General features: G+C 43.1%; 1 protein-coding gene across 5 annotated transcripts in view; it reads left to right on the plus strand.

Moving 5' to 3' along the window:
- ALS2CL (ALS2 C-terminal like) overlaps positions 1-21,806 on the plus strand; it is a 297,669-nt gene that overhangs the window by 88,157 nt on the left and 187,706 nt on the right. For all 5 annotated transcript variants that reach the window (XM_029588275.1, XM_029588272.1, XM_029588276.1 and 2 more), the window contains exons 4-7: positions 5,211-5,406; positions 8,378-8,443; positions 14,240-14,405; positions 19,119-19,247. In XM_029588275.1, the coding sequence (XP_029444135.1) occupies positions 5,211-5,406; positions 8,378-8,443; positions 14,240-14,405; positions 19,119-19,247 (557 nt within the window). The remainder of the gene's footprint in view (positions 1-5,210; positions 5,407-8,377; positions 8,444-14,239; positions 14,406-19,118; positions 19,248-21,806) is intronic.

The following is a 21,806-nucleotide window of genomic DNA, read 5'->3' on the forward strand; positions in this document are numbered from 1 at the left end:
CTTAAGGACCATCATGAGACCCTAAGACAGCTCTCTCTGATGCCTTCTGACTACTCTTCTAAACAGCCTTTTAGGAAAGACTCTCAGAAGTCATTCTTCCGCCCGAAGAAATCCTACCCTCCTCCAGCCAGATCCCGTTCCACGAGTCCTTTTCAAAAAGCCCAGTCTTGTCAGACACGGAAACAAAAACCTCAAGCGGCTTCTCAACCAGGTCCCGCTTCAGGTTTTTGACTTCTATCTAGAGAGCAGCAGCCAGCTTCCATTGCCTCACATACCAATGGGAGGTCGGTTGTGCCACTTCAACAACATATGGCACTCAATCACCTCAGACCAATGGGTACTGGCGATAATTGCTCAGGGATACCATCTGAACTTTCTCTCTGTACCACCGGACTCCCCACCTCTACCGACGTGGAGAACATCCGATCACTCCATCCTTCTGGATCAGGAGGTCTCCCTCCTTCTCCAGTCCAAGGCAATAGAACCCGTACCCTACTCTCAGCATGGCCTAGGATTCTATTCCCGGTACTTTCTAATCCCCAAAAAATCGGGAGGCGTTCGTCCTATTCTGGACACGGGCCCTCAACAAGTACCTCCAGCGAGAGAAGTTCAAGATGGTAATCTTAGGCTTGCTTCTTCCTCTTCTACAAAGAGGAGACTAGCTCTGCTCTCTCGACTTCCAGGATGCATACACTCATATTGCGATAACTCCATCTCATCGCAAATACCTGAGGTTTCTAGTAGGCCCCAAGCATTACCAGTACCGCGTGCTTCCATTCGGCCTAGCTTCTGCGCCACGAGTCTTCACAAAATTCCTCGTAGTGGTTGCAGCCTTCCTAAGGACTCAGAGTGTTCATGTCTACCCCTATCTAGATGATTGGTTAATCGAGGCTCCCACTCAGCAAGCTGTTCTGTTGTCCCTCATTCTAACCTTATACACTCTAATTACATTAGGATTTCTCGTCAATTACGACAAATCCTCTTTAGTCCCATCTCAAACCTTGTCGTTCATTGGGGCAGACTTGGACACCTTGTAGGCAAAGGCTTTTCTACCTCGACAACGAGCTCTCACTCTCATGTCTCTTGCACACCAGCTGCAGTCTCAGCACTCCATGACTGCACGCCACTTTCTCATCCTCCTGGGACACATGGCGTCCTCAGTTCAAGTCACCCAAATGGCCCATTTGGCCATGAGAGTCATGCAGTGGACTCTACAGTCACAATGGACTCAATCCATTCAGCCCCTGTCGACCATTGTCCACGTAACCAACTCACTCCGTCAGTCTCTTGCCTGGAGGAGAAATCAGAACAATCTCCTCCAAGGCTTGCCCTTTCAGGCTCCAGACCCTCAATTAACTCTCACCACCAATGCTTCCAACATCGGCTGGGGAGCCCATGTGGCCAATCTGCAGACACAAGGATCTTGGTCTCCAGAGGAAGCCAAACACCAAATAAATTTCCTGGAGCTTCAAGCAATCAGATATGCTCTCAGGACATTTCAGGATTGCCTCTCAAATCAAGTCATCCTGATCCAGATGGACAACCAGATGGCCATGTGGTACATCAACAAGCAGGGAGGGACGGGCCCCTACCTTCTGTGTCAGGAAGCTGCACAGATATGGGCAGAGGCCCTCTCCCACTCGATGTACCTCAGGGCCACCTACTTGCTGGGAGTGGACAATGTGTTGGCAGACAAGCTGAGTCACACCTTCCAACCACACGAGTGGTCTCTAAATCCCTCAGTAGCGAACTCCATCTTTCAACAATGGGGTTATCCTCAAATAGACCTCTTTGCGTCTCCTCAGAACCACAAAGTAGAGAACTTCTGCTCTCTCATTCGCAACAAACACTCTCAGCCCAGAGATGCATTCTCCCTCTCGTGGACAACTGGTCTGCTCTATGCATTCCCTCCACTTCCTCTTCTCTCGAAGACTCTCGTGAAGTTACATCAGGACAAGGGAACCATGATTCTGATAGCACCTCACTGGCCTCGCCAAGTGTGGTTTCCAATACTTCAGGATCTCTCCATTCGCAGGCACATTCCCTTGGGAAAGGACCCACTTCTGATTACTCAAAACGACGGGTGCCTCCGCCAGCCCAATCTTTAAGCCTTGTCCCTGACGGCATGGATGTTGAAAGGTTAATCCTTCAGCCACTCAACCTTTCTGAAACAGTTTCCCGTGTCTTGGTTGCTTCACGGAAGCCTTCCACGAGAAAATCTTACTCTTGCAAATGGAACAGGTTTACGTCATGGTGCTTTTCTCAGTCCCTTGACCCCTTTAACTGTCCAATCACAAAGTTTTTGGACTATCTCTGGCTCTTGTCAGAATCAGTCTAAAAACATCTTCCATCAGAATGCATGTCAGTGCGGTAGCCGCCTTCCATAAAGATGTCGGGGATATTCCTATAACAGTACAACCCCTTGTAACACATTTTTTGAAGGGCTTGCTTCACCTCAAGCCTCCACTGCATCCTCCGGCCCCTTCTTGGGACCTTAACCTGGTTTTGGGTCGGCTCATGAAACCACAATTCGAGCCTCTTCACTCCTGTGAACTTCGATATCTCACATGGAAAGTGATTTTCCTTTTGGCAATCATTTCAGCTCGCAGAGTTAGTGAATTACAGGCCCTAGTTACCTATCCGCCTTACACTAAACTTCTGCAGGACCGGGCAGTACTCCGCACTCACCCTAAATTCTTACCCAAGGTAGTTTCGGATTTTCATCTAAATCAATCCATCATACTACCTACCTTTTTTCCCAGGCCTCATTCCAATCCAGGAGAGCAGGCTCTGCATACCCTTGACTGTAAATGGGCTCTAGCGTTCTACCTAGACCATACAGCTGCCCACAGGAAGAGCACTCAATTGTTCGTCTCTTTTTATCCTAAAAAATTAGGGCAGTCTGTGGGTAAGCAGACTCTCTCCTCCTGGTTGGCGGACTGCATATCCTTTTGCAATCAGCAAGCGGGCATTCCATTTCAAGACCGTATTAAAGCACACTCTGTGAGGGCCATGGCGACTTCAGTAGCACACCTACGATTGGTGCCGCTTCCTGACATTTGCAGGGCTGCCACCTGAAGTTCTCTCCACACCTTTGCAGCCCACCATTGCTTGGACAAAGCCGGAAGACAAGATTCCATCTTCGGCCAGTCTATCCTTTGTAACCTGTTTACAACGTGACGTACCAACACCCTTCCGCCTGCCCAGTGGGGTTCAGAATGCCCTCTACCAAATTCGACCCCAGTTGTTATGCCTGTTGCACGCCTTTGGGTACATTTGGTGCATGTTCGGACATCCTCAGCTCGGTACTCACCCATATGTGAGGACTACCATCCTGCTTGTCCTATGAGAAAGCAAATGTTGCTTACCTGTAACAGGTGTTTTCACAGGACAGCAGGATGTTAGTCCTCACGAAAACCCGCCCGCTGCCTCGTGGTGTTGGGTTCGTAAAGTTTTATTATTGTATTTTTCGGCACTGCCTGTAGCTTTTAAATAAGACTGAAGGGGGACCCCAGCTGGTTGCAGGGTTAGTGCCATCCTGGGCATGCCCAGTAGGGGCCAGTCAAAGTTCTGGAAACTTTGACAAAAGTGTTCTGTGATTGGACTCCATCCTGTGATGTCACCCATATGTGAGGACTAACATGCTGCTGTCCTGTGAGAACACCTGTTACAGGTAAGCAATATTTGCTTTATCTTCACCCTGCCATCAGTATGAAAGGGCTGAGTTGCGTGTATCTATGGAAATAAGAAATCTGGGAGTCACTTTGGATTCCTGCTTAACTTTACATCACAGGTGTCTGAGCTGGCCTTTTTTAGGTTGAAATTGGTAAGGCCTTTAAGAAGTATTTTGACAATGAGTTCTTCAGAGTGATTCTACAAGCATTGGTATTAACGTACATTGATTACTGCAATGATCTGTATTGTGGCTTGCCAGCCAAATTATTAAGGGTTTTGCAGATGGTGCAGATTGCAATGGTCCGGGTTATTTTCAACTTACCTTGGGGGACTTCAGTCAAGCCTTTTTTGAAAAGACTTCACTGGTTGCCAATTAGTGCTAGAGTACAGTTTAAATTTATAGCTAGAATGCATAGAGCAGTCTTTGATGATTCACATAATTTAAGAAATAAGACTGTGCAATATGTGCCCAGTTGAGAATTGCAATCCTCTTGTCAGGGGTTTCTAGCAATTCCATCAGCATCCGAATATTGGCTGCATTAAACAAGGACCAGGATGTTTTCTATTGCTGTGCCAGATATGTGGAATAGTTTACCAGTGGCAATCAGGGGTGAACTAGAGTATCTGAAATTTAGAAAACTATTGAAAGCAGAGTTGTTTCATAGAGCTTTTGCAGAGAATGATTTAGAAATATAGCTTAAGGCAAGGTTTTGTTGGTTCTTGAAGCAATTTCAATGTTTTATTTGTGTTAGGTATTGTATTGTATTGTATTGTATTTTTTGTAATTATTTTATGATTTTTTTATTGTAATCCACCTGCAGAGAGGGGCAGATACTACCTTGGGATACTACCTTGGGAAGCTTGCTGGGCAGACTAAATGGACCATTTTGGTCTTTTTCTGCCGTCATTACTATGTTACTATGTTACATCCAATTGTCCTTGGGTGCAATGAGTCAAATCTCTACTGTATAGCAGGTATTAGCGACGTGCATTTGTTTAAATCAAATGTGCATTCCAAACTGAATGAGGACATGTTCATTTCATTTTGTTAAACCCAAAACAAATTGAAAATGCTAGTGAAAATCCCCAAAACATTTTGGATTATTTGTTTCAGCAAATAGTGCATGCTATTTGCTGAAATGAGAAACCTAAACAAAATGAAAACATCCCTCCCAACCCCTGAAATAGGCTGAAAAGCAATGAAACAAACTAAGGCCTGGATTTTCTAAGGTCGCAGACCTTAGAGAATCCCGCTGGGGCGGGGGGGCGGGCCTGAGAAAGCCGGCAGCGATCGCACCACCGCAGTGTTATCGCTGCCGGCGTTCGCACCCAATAGCGCCACCTTTCGCTACTGGCAGCGATAAGGTGTCCTACCTTTTCGCCGTCAGCGAAGTCATCGCGGAGTCCGCCCCGACTCCGCTCCGATTTAGCTATCGCACGCAAAAAGGGACTTTTTGTGTGCGATCCCTTTAGAAAATGACCCTCTAAGCTGGACATATTTTGCCTTTACATCCCTAGTCTATCTGTCTTCACAGATCCAGATGATCAGAAGGGGAAAGAACACATGAAATTACTTCTGCTTCTGAGTGACAGATACCATGCTCTTTGGGACAAGACTGAAGAAAACTACAAAGCACTGAAGCAAAAGTACAGCACATCTGAGTCTTCATTAACCATGCACGATATCTATATCATCACACAAAAAGAACTTTTCCTTGAAGTTTACACACAGTATGTATGCAAGAATATTTTTCTAGAGAATTTTAATGTTTATGATGGACAGCACTGGTAGCTGAAGTTTTAGATGTTACCAAGGGATTATATGCCCACATTGCACTTCCAGTTTGCCTTCAGTTTACCTGAGATTTACAGTTTGAGGGGTGAATGAATAATACGTTTTCCATGCGGCTTCAATCCTTAACCTCTATGTCATGACTACCAACAAGGGTGCCCACTCCCAGTTTTGAGATGCTTTAAGTAGGATATGGATGCTTTGTCCACAATGAACTAAACTGCAGTGAGGAAAAAAAAGCAATTTCAGATGATAATGACTTTCATTAAATTATCATCCTGAGCTGGGCTTGATCCGCAAATCCTGAGATAAAACCAACTGAAGTATCTAATCCCACAATGAAACTGCTGTTTCAAAACCCCCAGGGACAAGAGCTACATACGCAAATATATCTCACACATACTCATTGTGGATAGCTTGAAAATCTGACTGATTGGTAAGACCTGAGGTCAACAGTTGCAACTACTGCCCTACGTCAGGGTTTCTCAGTCCAGCCCTGAAGACACACCTAGCCAGTCTGGTTTGCTAGATAACCACAATGAATATGCATGGAACAAATTTGCATATGGTGGGTCTTCAATGTATGTAGATATATCATATGCATATTTATTCAAGATATCCCAAACACCAAACCAGTTAGGAATCCATCCAGGACAGGACTGGGAAGCTCAGCTGCTTCTACCTTAAATTCTATTTAATTTTTAACTGGCGGGCTTACTGAAAGTTAACTCATCAATAGCTCAAATATACTTTCTTCATTTATTTATATAAGCCATCAGAGCCTCCCAAATCTCAAAATATAATTTCAGTAATTGGTGCTGGCTGCTGTTGCTTCTTTATTGTTCGCCATGTTGATTTAAATTGCCTAACACAAATGATTGTTTATCTACTGTAAACCTCTTTCCAAGTCCCTAGTTAATATAAATATATAACAGGCCACTGCAGAACAGAACACGAAAATATTAAGAGGGTAATTTTAAAAGCCATCTTTTCAAGAGCTTGTGTAAATGTCCCTGAACATTTCCCATACACGTAACAGCAGGTGCAGTAAGAGTGCGGGTAAATTTGGTGGGGGGATTTTCAAAGTGCACATAAGTCCGCTTTGAAAATTGCTGTAACTTGGGTGTGGTTTTGCTGCCAGATTGAGGTGGGCTGTTTGAAAATCACTCCCTAAATTCACCATGAACTGCTATTGCAATCATTCAGAATTTCTGTAGCTAGAAAGCAGTGTGGCAGCAGATAGCACTGTGCCAAGTATTTTGATTAGTCTGCAGGTGATCAGACTGGGTGATATTTAGTGTGAGCTACCATGCAAATGACTTAGATTTTATGATATGCTGTATAGAAGTATTGTTCAATGCGCCACTGCAATGGAATTGTTTTATGAAGGTTGATTATTTTCCCTTTACTTTCTTTAGTTTTGTTATATAAATCCAGATTTGTATGTTATGATTAGTAAGGTGTTCAGTTAGAGGAGACACAGCAAAGTCAGTATTCAAAGCTTTTGTCTGGCTTTTGGACAAAACTTTTGGAGTTACCTGGACAGTAGGTGAGAATAGAAAGTTTTCCTCCACCTACCGCATAAGATTTATGTGGACACTAATTACAGGCACAGAATTGATTCACTCATGAAGAAATGTCACGGGGGGGGGGGGGGATTCTGGGCGGGCGGGCTGGTCTTTAGCCGCTGAGCCCACTTAGGGGTAGATTTTTAAAGAAGCACGCGCACACACATGGACGCGCTGATTTTATAACGTGCATGTGCCGGCACGTGCACGTTATAAAATCCGTGGGCCGCGCGCCCTTACGCGCCAGATTTTAGAATCCTCACGCGCATGTGCGGGCGGTGCGCGCAGTGGTGGGGGGGCTAATCTTAGAAATATACACGCGGTGATGAGATCGGGCCTCTCCCAGTTCCCTCCCAGCCTGCTTCAATTAAGGAGCGGACTGGGAGGGAACTTCCCAACCCCTCTACCCATGCTCCCTCCCTCTTCCCCTCTCCTCCCCACCCCCTAAACCCATTGTACTACCTTTTATTTTTTTTTTTTTATTTTGTTGCTTACTGCTCCGTTGGAGCAGAAGCAACTTGCGGGCACCGGCAGTCCCTTCCCCAGCACAGCGGCAAATGGCTGCTGTACTGGCCACCTCCAGCCCAACCCCCCCAGGACCGCCCCTTTCCTTTGGCCCGGCACTTCTGCGCATAACGGGAGTTACGCATGTGACCGGGCTCCTTTGAAAATGCGCGCAGCGCGCGCAAGGCCCAGCCACACGCGTAACCCCTGTTTTTTACACGCGTGGCCAATTAAAAACTTGGCCGTTATTGAGTGCTCTCTAAAGTTGCGTGGGTTAAGTCCTGGTGACTTTAGATTATGTATTTTCAGCAGGAGGCTTATCCAGGTAAATCCAGCTGAATATCCGTGAAAAGTTGCATGTGCCACTGCGCCCAGATAAATTTGCCGCTCGCCAGCATAACGAATATTGACCTTGATGGAAATTGTTCTTGGAACACAATGCCTGCAGGTTTCAGAGGATTGTGGGAGGACAATGATTATTATAGCTAGAAAAACAGAGAGACAGGATCATTTATGTTTTGGTGGATGGAGCATGAGCAATGGTGTAGGGATTTGCCATAGCCTGGGAAAGGAAATGCATATTGTGCCACAATATCTGTAAGTGTAAAAAATTATTTTTATTTAAAATGATGGTCTTTGACGTAGAGAAATACAGATTCTAAAATAAAAGATCGCTGCCTGAACTTGGCAGAAGCTGCTGAAAGGGAAGACATGAATGCACTCTGATTACAGGCCTAGGCAGAGGAATTTGTTGCGACTAACATTTCTTTTGCAGAAAGTAATCACAAATTGCCTTCATTTTTGTGCTCCCTAATCATCTGTTTGTCTTTACTTACAGATACTTCATGTGCTTTACAAATTATGTTGTAGTTCAGGGCTTTGACAGAGCAGCAAAGCAAACAAGGTTAGTCCCTTAAGCTACGGAAACGTAGGTGCAAAATCAGCCCATCCTCTCCACAACTGATTGCATTTCTGAAATGAATGGGTTTCATTTTTCATAGATCTGGTTTGTTCACTTTTTTGTTTCTCTTTTTTGTGCTTATCATTTTTGAGGTTTTCAGCTGCAATAATCTGAGTTCTGTAAGTATTTGGGGGGAAGCAAAGACAGATCACAGTAAACTACTCCAGTACTTTTTTTTTCCCCTCCCTTTCCCTTCCTTAAACTTTCCCTCTCCCCCAAAGACAGCATTCATTTCCCTCTGGGCTACCTTGGCTTCTGGCAGCTGAAGGACATCAGCGTTGCCGGCAGCACAAAGCTTCTGCTGTGCTCTGAGATGTGTAAAATAAAATCTCTGAACGGTGATAGCATTAACTGCAATCATTAAGCAAAGTGCTTCACATCTAGTCAGTACTGTGTAACATTTAAACGGAGGCTCAAACAATGGATATTTTGAATGCATTGTTGCATGAGCATGTTTGAACCCTGTAGGATCTTGTAGGCCCTGAGCCCCTAATGTCTACTCCAGGCATCCATGGTTTAACTCTTTGATTCCTGATTTACAGTTCTGTAGAAGTTATGAAAGTACTTGGGCTTCCCAAGGGCAAATGTAAAAAAAATTGCTGCAAATTATATTTTTTAAATCTTTTTAGGATACTGTCTGCCAACAGCAGATTGCTATTTATGTTTAAATACATCATATCGCGCCATTACATCTGGTAAACTTGATAGTTGCTTAAGCAATGCAAACAAAACCCGTTGGCAAAAAAATTCAATCAATAAAACCCCATCCATTATTCACAGTCATGGTCCTGAAGTGGGAGGATTATGGGTCTTCAGGAAAGTGAAAGTCTGCATCTCAACTTTCTTTCTGCCACAGTGAAAGCAATTATGCCATTCTCCTGTACTTTGTGTGATCCTTGTCATCGCCAAGGTCACTCTGTGAAGTATGCACCTGATCAGGTGAAAAATGTATTGGGTAGCTCCTGCAGTTTCAGCACTTGGATTTTTTTTTTTACCAGAAACAGTGGAATGTAGCCACTGACTAACCTCTGAAGTCGCCATGGACCGTCTCGCTGCAGAAATACTCAGATGCCAGTGCTAACATTAGAACTTGTGACCTTGGATCTGAGTCATGCTTCCGTGACTATCACATTCTGCTCAAATGCAGGGGATTTATGAGCAAAACTGGAGCATGCATCGCCGCTGTGGATCTGATATATGACCATCACAAAATATGAACCTGTTCCCTTGAGTATATTTTTAATAGTTCTAGCAGAAGTATTATCCTACAGTCCTTGTGGAGGCAATGTTCATACTGTTCACATTTATTGTGGACTTTGTACCTCATACATACTTGGGCTTTGAAACCTGCTCTGTGCACAGAGTGTCAGCAGACACTTACAGCTGTTCATATTTTAAATCTTTTGCAGCAAGTACTTTTTTCTCAGAAAATAACACATGTGGATTTGAATATGCAATCTGTGTGCGTTTTCCGCCACTGACATAAAAATAACTCCGAGGAACATCTCCTCTAGATGCAGCAAAATGTATGTGCCTTATGGAACAAAGCTTTGGCATCTACTTTTTTGCTAAATATAGAAAGAGCGGTTTTCAGAGTCAATTATAGGTTATGGATGATGGATTACAGAAACATTGCTTCCTCGCTTAAAGCAAATAAGTAACAAAACATGGTACATGCATTCGAACCGATCAGAAGCAACAGAAAAAAGACAAACATTATACAAATATGGCTCAGTAAATACCAAACCTATAATAACTAAAACAATTACATAACAATTATCAATCTAAAATAAAACAATAAAACTAAATACGCAACTCTGACAAAATGACAAAATACTAACTAAAATGACAAAATCCTAAGACACCCTTCCTTGGGGGTGGAAGGGAAATAGAACCAAAGAGCTAAGAGAAACAGATAAGTATGAGAAAAAAATGTGTGAAGCTTGCTGGGCAGACTGGATGGGCCGTTTGGTCTTCTTCTGCCGTCATTTCTATGTTTCTATGTAAAATACAGTCTGCGACCCCTGGGCTAATGTCCCCTTTCAGGACCTCAAAGACCACGCCCCAATTATGGGTTTATTCTTTTTAACTGTCCTCTCTGGATGTTAAGCCCCTCTGAAGTCCAAGATTCCCTGTTGAGTGGGGAGAATATCGCCTGGGCCCTCAGCGTTGTTCAATAATTGTTTAAACATCACAGTCTTTCGAACACAGCATTAATAAGTATTCAGGAAGCTGATCTTGTTTTTTTTCCCAACTTAAGTTTTGCTGATTAATGATGAACATTTGATGAAAATATCCAGTTACATTTACAGCTTTTGTTCTTCTAATAAATCTGTGTTTTTAAGCTTCCAGGATAATTTATGATGTTTCTGATGTCAGTGAATGCTCTTCTTCCTGATCCTTTCCAATTAATGGTGGAGAAGATAATCAGTCCCAATTTAGATGCACTAAAATAAATTCCCATATTTCATATCTTTAGTCCAGTTCTGTGGAAAAGATTTTCTTTACTCCTTCTCCTTTTTCCTTACTTCCTTGCTGGAACCTGGAGGGCACCTCCGCACTCCCTTCTTCAGGATCCCCATGATATGATTGTGGCAAACACTGGATGGATGCCACAAGCCTCCTCTTTACTCCTCATTTCTCCTTCTCTCCACAGATAAATGGAGATTCACTCCCCTGCCGGACTTCCAATAGTCCACTGGACCTCTGGGCTTGATAACTTCCCTGAGTCCCCGGTACCTAGGGAACTCAGGTAGACGGCAAAAATAAAAGCTCTTGAAAAACAGGAAAACCCAAAAGGAAAGCAGGAAGGTGGAAAAACTGTTCACTTCACCGCAAAAGGCCGTCAGTGTTAAGCGATTAATAAATTTTAATAAATGTAATATGTAAAAAACGTCTCCGAAAAGGAAAAAAAGGCATACTTTCCTCCTATTCCATAATCAGGCTTCATTCCTTGAAGCCCAAGGGTCCTTTTCCCCAAGAACACAACAAAAACAGGAGCAGGTATAGAGAATTCCTGCCTCCTGAAAGGGCTAACTCAGAATCCACACCCTATTACGCTGGAACTGGGTTTTGTAGTCTGGAGACTCCAGCATTTCAGTCTCCTCCCATGGGGGAGCCAGACAACTACTACTTCTGTCCCTTCTGCTATAATGGGACTAATATCTCAGTAGAGATCCTTTCGGTTCTCTACAAGTACTACATCTCTTAATAATAGTGCAGCAGCTGCCACCCATATCTCACATTATGCTAGAAAATCAAAGTTTAAAATGTCATGTTTTAAGTGGCCTTAGCAAGGGTAATTTCGTGTAGGGCTTAAATTATTCACATAAGCCCGCTCTGACAAGCTGCAGATTTGGCCATTCTGCACATAGACTTTACACACAGATAGTTACACCCTGCTTTTAGCAGATATGGCTTTCTGCATGTATATTTACATACATAATTTCAAAAATCAGAAGTACACATGCACATCGTTCCCTACCTCAGCTCCACACTATTATAAAATTGGGGGTCAGCACATGCAAGGGGGTGCACACTTGTGCACCCTGTGCGCGACAATGCCCACGGCCTTCCTCAGTTCCCTCCCAGTCCGCTCCAATTTCGGAGCGGACTGGGAGGGAAGTTCCTAACCCCCTACACGAACCTCCCTCCCCTTCCCCTAACCTACCCGCTCCCAGCCCTAACCTAGCCCCCCCACCCAAATCTTTGTTTTACCTGTAGCACCTGTCTTGGGGCAGGTGCAGGTTGCGTGTGCTGGCACCTTGCTGGCACGCGATCCCCCGGCACAGCAGCAAATGGCTGCTGTGCCGGACACCTCTAGCCACTCCATGCCTTGCCCCCCCCCCCAGGACCTCCCCGCCCCCTCCCCTCCCCACCCCTTTCCCGAAGCCCCGGGACTTACACTCATCCCAGGGCTTTATGCACGTGGCCGGGCCTTTGAAAATAGGCCCGGCGCGCCTAGGTCTTTTAAAATCTACCCCAAAGTGCTTTAAAAATTGGGCCCTACATGAAGGCTCAATCCCCAGATTGACATACTTTGATCAGCATGGAGTTCCATAAACTTGGCGGAGAACAAGAAAAAACCCCTATGACGAGTGTGGGCGAGCGAAGCTGCTTTCAAAAGTACAATCAGCACCTACTTTTAAAAAGAGACTCAAGACCTGGTTGTTTAACCAAGCATGTCCTTAACCCCAACAACCAAGCTCTTAACCTCATCACTATCGACATCAGCCTCGACATAGTCAGTACCAGCAATTATACCAGCATTTATACTCATTTTCTTTAAAATATATTGTATTTAAATTGTATTTAAATTATAATGCCCATGTTCATTTTAATTTATTATTATTATTATTTATTTATTTATCCAAGTTCATCCTACCTTGTTCATTGTAAGACATTATTCTATATATTGTCAAGTTATTTGTTGCAATGTAAACCGAAGTGATTAGTAACTATGTTACCAGAACGTCGGTATATAAAACTGTCAAATAAATAAATAAATAAATAAATAAAGATACGTAGCCTCTGCTACTGTTTTTGCCCTGTTTTCAACTTTTGGGGGTTTTGAAATTTTGGGTCCTTCCCCTGTTTTTTGCCATTCCCTTTTTGGCACGTGTCTCATGGGTATAAATTATTCTCTGAGCATATGCAATGGGCCTTTCTGCTCCCTTCATGGATTGAACAAGTCAAGAGTCTTTCTGCTCTACAGTGTTTTGACTCAGGTGCCGGAGAGTGGAGATTTCTGAGAAGAAGAGAAGTGTTGCAGATATTTTTGACCAGGTCTCTGTTAGGAGAGCTAGTTACCTCCTCTCTAGCAGTGCTGGGTTTTGCCTGTGACCAGAATACAGCAAGGCAGAGACTTGGGAAGTTGATTGCTTTATCCCGTGTCCAGAAGTAATAGACAGAGGCTGCATTGTTTTTGAGTGGAGTCTGAGGTCTCAGAGATTTTTTGGAGTGGACTTTTTGCCACTGGGACTCTGTTTTACCAGCTCCTGACAGACAGGCAAACCCCTGATCTGAAAAGGCTGGGTATGGGTTTTAACCTTTGCACCCAGTTAACCTCAAAGGGTGAAGATCTGTGGAGAAACGTTTTGTGAAGACGTTTTAGAGATACTTATTTTTGAACAAAGGGATTTTAACAGAAACATGGGGGTAATCTCCATGGAATGGCAGTTAATTTTTCAACCCTTAACATAAGGCTTGGGGGTAACCTGCATGGGGCGGCAGTTACTGCCGTAAGAAGATTGCTGGGAAGACTGGATGGACCATTTTGTCTTTTTCTGCTGTCATTACCATGTTACTGTGTTACTATGTTCCATCCTATCTTTGGCTGCTGGTGGTTGAAGAAAACGACCCTACCCTCCAGAGAGAAGGTATTTTAGAAGAGGACACTGGTTCATTTCCAGAAAGGAAAGACAGTAGATATGTCACAGCTTTTGTTGCCATGATGTAATGTCCAAATCCAAAACATATTCTGTCACCATCTATTGCAGATCTGAAACTCATGGGCCATGCAGATATATAATGTTGAATAATAAGTGCTTGAATTTTTCTATAGCATAACAAAATAGTTTGCTGAAATCTGGATATTAGATTTTTAGTGGGAATTCTTCAGTCATCATTATAAACACAGAATAGGAGGGGAGGTATTAGAAACTCAAGAGGGTAACCAAGATGAGAAACAGAATTCAGAAAAACACACTAACTGGTTCCTTTTTCACTTGAAATCTTTAGCAGTTACTGGAAGACAAATAAGAAGACTCTGAAGCAGTTGCTCGCACCTTCTATCTCAGAGCCAACTGTATCAGTCACCCTCCATACAGTCCTCCACGAGCCTATCAGGAACCAAGTGCAGCAGTATGCGCTTATCCTCACCAGGCTCAATGAAGGAGCCGAGGAGGTAGGGGAAAGGGTTTACTGTATTTGAAGAAGGGGGGGGGGTGGAAAGTATCATTTTTATTTTGCCAAATGTTTTCTGAAAATATTCTTCAAAATCTATATATTTGAAAAACTGTTTGCCATGGGCTTTTAACAAAGGAACATAACAATTGCTATTCTGGGTCAGACCAAGGGTCCAAGTCGAGTATCCTGTTTCCAACAGTGGCCAATCCAAGTCACAAGAACTTGGCAAGTACCCAAACATTAAATAAATCTCAAACTACTATTAATTGCAGTTTATGGCTTTTTCCTCTAGGAACTTATCCAAACCTTTTTTTTAAACCCAGCTATACTAACTGCTGTAACCACATCCTCTGGCAATGAATTCCAGAGCTTAACTCTGCGCTGAGTGAACAAGAATTTTCTTTGATTTGTTTTAAATGAACTATTTGCTAACTTCATGGAGTGCCCCCTATTTTCTGAGAGAATAAATAACCAATTTACATTAACTTGTTCAATTCCTTTCATGATTTTGTAGACCCCCCTCAGTTGTCTCTTCACCAAACTGAACAGCCCTAACTTCCTTAGCCTTACCTCACAGGGCAGCCATTACATGCCATTTATTTTGGTCGCCCTTCTCTGCACTTTCTCCAGTGCAACTATATACTTTTTGAGATGCAGCGACCAGAATTGCACACAGTATTCAAGATGCGGTCTCACCATGGAGTGATATAGAGGATTAAGGCATCCATTGTTTTATTGGCCATTCCCTTCTTAATAATTCTTAACATTCTGTTGGCTTTTTTGAATGCCACAGCACACTGAGCCAATGATTTCAATGTATTATCCACTATGACGCCTAGATCTCTTTCTTGGGTGGTAACTCCTAAGATAGAACATAACATTGTGTAATTACAGCAAGGGTTATTTTTCCCTATATGCATCACTTTGCACTTGTCTACATTAAATTTCATCTGCCATTTGGAAGCCCAATCTTCCAGTCTCACAAAGTTCTCCTGCATTTTATCACCATCCACTTGAGATTTAACTACTCTGCATAATTTTGTGTCATCTGCAAATTTGATCACTTCACTCATTGTATCCCTTTCTAGATAATTTATAAATATATTAAAAAGCACTGGTTCAAGTACAGATCCCTGAGGCACTCCACTGTTTACCTTTTTCTACTGTGAATACAGACCATTTAATCCTACTCTCTGTTTCCTGTCTTTTAACCAGCTTGCAATCCACAAAAGCCACTTTCCCCTCCCTTTTTAGCCATGCTGGCAATCGTCTGATCTTCCTTCCACCTTTCTTTTTTTTTTTTAATTTTCTGTTTATTAAATTTTTCAATGTTAAAAATTTGTATACGTTTAAAGAAAAGGTAGTGAAACAGTATAATCAACAATAATTCTGTCTTACATTCCATAGCCTACAATTGAATTCCGGGAGATCCTTCACAGGAGACATCTTAACTGAGAGGAAATTAAATATTACAATTTACCCTCACCAATAATCTGAAAGCATTAGGCAGGAACAGGTTTTATCACATAGAACATTTCATCCTTAAATGAGGTTTATACAGCAACTGTACTGGAGCTATCTCCTGGCAAAGCAATAGATCTATCCTTTATAAAGTTTTCTAACTGAGATGGTTGAAAGAAAGTGTAAGTTAAATCTTTGAGCTTTATAAGAAATTTGCATGGGAGCTTAAGAAAAAATTGAGCTCCCATTTGAACCACCCCCTCTCTTAATTCAAGAAATTGTTTCCTCCTAAACTGTGTCTCCTTAGCATAATCAGGAAAAATCTGTACCCTCAAACCGCAAAACAATGCAGGTTTATTTCAAAAATATTGCCTGAGAACCCAGTCTCTATCAGAATCTAATAAAAATGTGATTATTAGTGTTGCTGGCAGAGCCTCTTCCTCCATTGATGACTCCAAAATCGCTGATAAATTCAAAGAGGCCAATTGTTGCATATCTTTTCCTTCAACTTGTATCTTTTTCCTTGTGGGAAGATAGTAGCTTTTCGATAGTGGGGCAGAACTGCCTGTGGAATTTTCAACAGCTCCAAAGCAAACTTCGTCCACATTTCTGTTGGCGTTACTGAAATCTTCTTGGGGAAATTAATCAACCTCAGATTCCTACTTCTTTGTTGGTTCTCTGTATTTTCTATTTTCCTTAATAAGTGCAAATTATCTTTGACCATTCCTTGATTCAACTTTTTCATTTCCCCCATTTCAGATTTTAACAGTGTAACTTCCCATTTATTATCTATGATTTTCTCTTTTAACTTCTGCAACTGAATCTCAGTTTGTCCGATTTTCCTTACTCTCGGTTTGATTTGCATTGCCGTATTGTTATTCAATGCTTCAGTTGCCATCCAGAATGTTTCAAGAGAAAACATCTCTGGCCTTACCATTGGCGGTGGTTCAGGGTAAAGTTCCTGCAGTTCTTCTTCTCCCAGTTCTCCAACTTGCCAAGAGATAAATCTCTTCCAGCACCTGCTTCTCTCCTCTGTCAGGTATTTCACCCTCCGTCCCAGAGGTTCCTGGAGGCGCCGTGCTCGTCGAGCCTCCTTAGGCTCCACACAGGTTCCCCCTTCCCGCAGCGACCCGGAAGAAACTCCGGGTGTCCCAGGTTACCTGTCCGACTGGCCGCTGGGTTTTCGAGGGCTGTTCTTTCATCCGGGGAGAGAGATAGCAGCGAATCATGGAAGACGCCGGCTGTTGTAGCATCTCCGTGGCTTTCCCCCAGCGACTCCTCACCCGGTATTCCAATTCCTCTGAGGAGGTGAGCATCCATCGGCCCCTGAATCATGCCCGCAGAGGACTCCATATTCAGCCTCTCACGGGCTCTCAGGTTTCGCCCGGAATGAGGCATAAGGAAAAAATTTATGATACAATGAGGGAGAGAGATAGACGTTACACACCCTCACTCTAGTGCGCCATCTTGGATCTGCCTTCCACCTTTCCCTAATGTGAGGAATACATCTGGTCTGTGCTTCTGGGATGGTAATTTTTTTTAACAAAGTCCACACCTGTTGCACATTTTTTACCTTTGTAGCTACACCTTTCAATTTCTTTTAAGTATTTTTCTCATTTTATCAAAGTTTCCCTTTTGAAAGTTTAGTGATTTACTTACTGTCCCCCTTCCAGTTATTAATTCAAATTTGATCATATTATGATCACCATTGCCAAGTGGCCCCACCATTGTTACCTCTCTCACCAAATCCTGTGCTCCACTGAGAATTAGATCTAAAATTGCTACCTCTCTCATTAGTTCCTGAACCAATTGCTCCATAAAACTGTCATTTATTCCATCCAACTTTATCTCTCTAGCATGTCCTAATGTTTCACTTACCCAGTCAATATTGGGGTAATTGAAATCTCCCTTTATTACTACCAGTTTGGTTAGCCTCCCTAATTTCTCTTAGCATTTATTTCACTGTCCATCTCACCATCTTGGCTAGGTGGACAGTAGTATACTCCTATCACTATACTCTACCCCAACATGCAAGGGATTTCTACCCATAAAGATTTGATTGTGCATTTAGTCTCATGCAGGATCTTTATCTTGTTGGACTCTATGCCATCCTGGACATAAAGCACCACCCTGCCACAAGATGCCGCTCTCCGTCATTGCGATATAATTTGAGATGCCAATTAAGTCTACGTCATCATTCACTGCAGAAGGAAAGTTCCCTCCGAGGCCGCTCCGCTCGGCGCGCACAGGTTGCACAATTGTGCTCCCCCCCTGCGCGCGCTGACCCTGGATTTTATAACATGCGTGAGGCAGCACGCCCATATTATAAAATCGGGCGTAGATTTAAAAATCTACCCCATACTGCAGAAGTTCCTTCCACCTCCCTGTGACCCATTGCTTACCTTTGGAATGCCTGTGTGGAAAGGGTGATAGTTGATCCGATCTGCATTCTGCTCCACAAGTGTGTCAGATCAGCTTGGGCCATTTGAATTTCTTGTAGCCAGGGTTGTAGGGACTTACTTTTTCTTCTGTCACTGTCCTTCCACGCAAGACCTTCTAAGTGTAAGGGATGGGTCCGAGGTGGAAGGGGGAATCACTGGGCTGGGGTGGGAGGGGATCTTTAAGATCATCAGAAATTCATAGGGGAGAGCAGGATTACCAGTGTCCAAGGTGGGGATCTGCTTTGATCATTGGCCCATAGGGTAGGAGAAGAGAATTTCTGGTTTCTGTAAAAGGTTGGAGTACAGATTTTCAGTAAGCCAGTTAAGTTAATTTAGAACATTTTATCAGCCACAATCTAGCTGGGTAGGTTGTGGTTGAAGATTTGCTTAAATTTAACTGGCTGTAATGTAGCCGACTATATTGCCACTCAGCAGCTTACTGAATACTGACCCCCTTAGTGGCTTAAGCCTTTTATGTTGCAGCATAGGGCATACTAGCCGCAGAAAAGGTTTTGATGCCAAAAATGACACTGGTACATCAATTCAGGTTTTTTTTTTCCAGTTCCTAAAGTCCTTGTGTGGTGTAAATGTGAGCATATACAGTAAAAAAAAATCTGAATTATGCCCATGCTGTAAAAACTGAGGGCTTATCCAGACAGCAAAATTCAAAACAAACAATCTTTACTAACGGTGTTATTGCTCGCGCATTGGAAACCTGTGCTAATTCAATTATTTCGCTTTGTGTACCATGTCTTGTATATACAGTTTGCCATGCATTATCTGTTTTTATATTTTCCTGCCCTTGACAGATCAGCCAGAAAAATCTTGTGTCAGAGGCTCTGAATCTCTTTGTGAAGCTGCAGACGTTCATCAGTCAAGCTCTGGATGAAGCTTCTCTCACAAAGATTCTGTGGGGTTCTGTAGGAAACAAATTAGTGGTAAGTCACAAGTCAGAACCAGCTTTCAAATGGCATTAGGCGATACAATCTGTTACTATTACATGGGTGTTACAGATTGAAAGAGAGGATTCCCTCTGGACTACAGCATAACTCTAAATAGATACCAATTATTCCCCAATTAAAAAGCCTGGCTGTATCACTTTCGACCATGGCCAATTATTCTTTTTGACTATGAGTTGAGCAGAAGAAAGGAGATGTGAGCTTGTGGTTAGATCTGTGAATTACATGCTAGAGGAGGCCCTTTAATTCCCACTCAGTTTAATCTACCACTAATTCTATGCATTAATTTATCTGCCTGTATTTAAGTAACCATAATAATAATGTTACTCAAGTCCCAATTCTGATCTATAAGCCACTTGTGTTTTTCTCTACTTGCATTTCGCTGGTGAAATTTGGGAACTGTGCCTTTAAGGGTTGGTGACGTCATTTAGGTGTATAAAAGATGATATTTGCAGAGAATGTGTGGAATTATGTCCTGGGATTTTTTTGTGCAGCTTTTGGACTGTGCTATAATTTTTTCTGCTATTGTATGAGCTCCTAGGGCAGAAACCAATGGAGACTCATAGGGGACAATTTTCAAAGAGTTTAGGCTCCTAATTTTTGGAATTCGGCTTCTAAATTAGCACTTTTGAAAGTTTACTAGGGCTGCGTTCCTAAATTTAGGCTCCTAGTTTCATTAGGAACCTAAATTCAAGATCCTAAGAAGGGGGTGGATTTAGGGTGAGGAAACAAAGTTAGGGGCTTAGTACTGATTTTCAGAACTAGGCACCTAATTTAGGATCCTAATTCTAAGCAAATAAATAAAAGGCCTAAATTTAGGATTCCCACTTTTTAAGACCCTAAATTTATGTGAATTTTCTGCTGAAGGCAGATTCCTAATTTAGAGGTCTAAATTTAGGACCTCTGATTTCCCATGGAGGGAGTAAACCTAAAACTCTGTTCTTAGATTTAAGGCCTAGGTTCTTTTTGGAAGAACCCCTAAGGGAGCAGCCTGTTTGAAAGTCTCATCATTTATACTAATTTCTGATTAGATTAAGTGACTGGTTTTGCATTGATGAACTGTACTGGATTTGTTCCAAAAATGACTTCTCAGAGCTGAGGAGGTCTGTGGTGTTGCTAAGGGTATTTGCAGTGGTTTTGTTACTGACTGGCTGCTTTCCTATGGAATCCTGTGGAATTTGAACTTGCAAAGCTCCCCCGGTGTTTTTGTGTGTTTGGTCAATTTTTGGCAATAGTGGAACCACCAACAAAAGTTGCGGACTGAGCTCTTTGTCTCAGGGTTTGAATTCTCAAGAGACAGCAGTGCCTGGGAGCTGTTGTGTTCCTGAAGAAGCAAAAGACATGTGGAGCCTGTGTGAGTAGGGTATGAGTGAGTAGGGTATTGGAAGCTCAGGTGTTAAGGAAAACAAAAATGGTTGTGGTTTGTGATACAGCTTGAGCCTGCACCTGTTCATAAGGCACACTCTGCCAAATGCCAAATGTATGAATAGCAATCTTCAAAGACATCTTCCTTTGGTGAGCATTCATCCAAGCCAGGGTTTCCCAACCTTTTCAAATCCAAGGCGCACACGTACATTAACGAAAATGTGGGGTACACCAAGCTCCACAGAACAGGCAGGGCAGACATGGAGAGGATTCATATGGGCAAAAGAGCTAGGAAAGCCCTGACAGCCCCACCAGCCTCTCTTCCAAAACAGAAGAGAGGAGGCAAAGAAACATAAGAACATAAGAACATGCCATACTGGGTCAGACCAAGGGTCCATCAAGCCCAGCATCCTGTTTCCAACAGTGGCCAATCCAGGCCATAAGAACCTGGCAAGTACCCAAAAACTAAGTCTATTCCATGCTACCATTGCTAATGGCAGTGGCTATTCTCTAAGTGAACTTAATAGCAGGTAATGGACTTCTCCTCCAAGAACTTATCCAATCCTTTTTTAAACACAGCTATACTAACTGCACTAACCACATCCTCTGGCAACAAATTCCAGAGTTTAATTGTGCGTTGAGTAAAAAACATGAACATGTCACAATGCATCAGCTCCCAAGGGGGAAGGGACAAACCGCTGTGGAGTGAGCATCATGTGGCTGACAGAACTCTTTTGCAGCTGCTGTCAGTACTCAAAATGAGTTACATCCAGTAATCGGTGCACAGTCTTACTCTGCCTGGGGATAAGTCAGAGGCTTCAAGGACTCAAAGACAGAGAAGATGAAGAGGGGGCCTGTGTGCACTGAGTGCTGTCTCTGCCCTGCATGCTGCCCATTAATTATCCCATGCCAGGGCTCATGCTCTAGCTAGGAAGAGGTGTGCTTGATGGCCCGTGTTTTGAGAAAAGAGTTCCTCTCAGTTTAAGAGCCACCGCTGGTGTCTCTTGCTGCTGCAAGGTTCTGAAAGCAGAGCCCAGGTAATGGCCTGGATCAGAACATCAGGCAGCGGTGACTTTTCCATGGCACACTGGTTGGAAAACACTGATCTAGGCCAACTAACTTCTGTAGTCATCTGCTCTGAAGGAGCCAACTAATAGTGAGCCTGTGGTCTGG

This window comes from Rhinatrema bivittatum, chromosome 2 (genome assembly GCF_901001135.1).
Source record: "Rhinatrema bivittatum chromosome 2, aRhiBiv1.1, whole genome shotgun sequence".
Lineage (NCBI taxonomy): Eukaryota > Metazoa > Chordata > Amphibia > Gymnophiona > Rhinatrematidae > Rhinatrema > Rhinatrema bivittatum.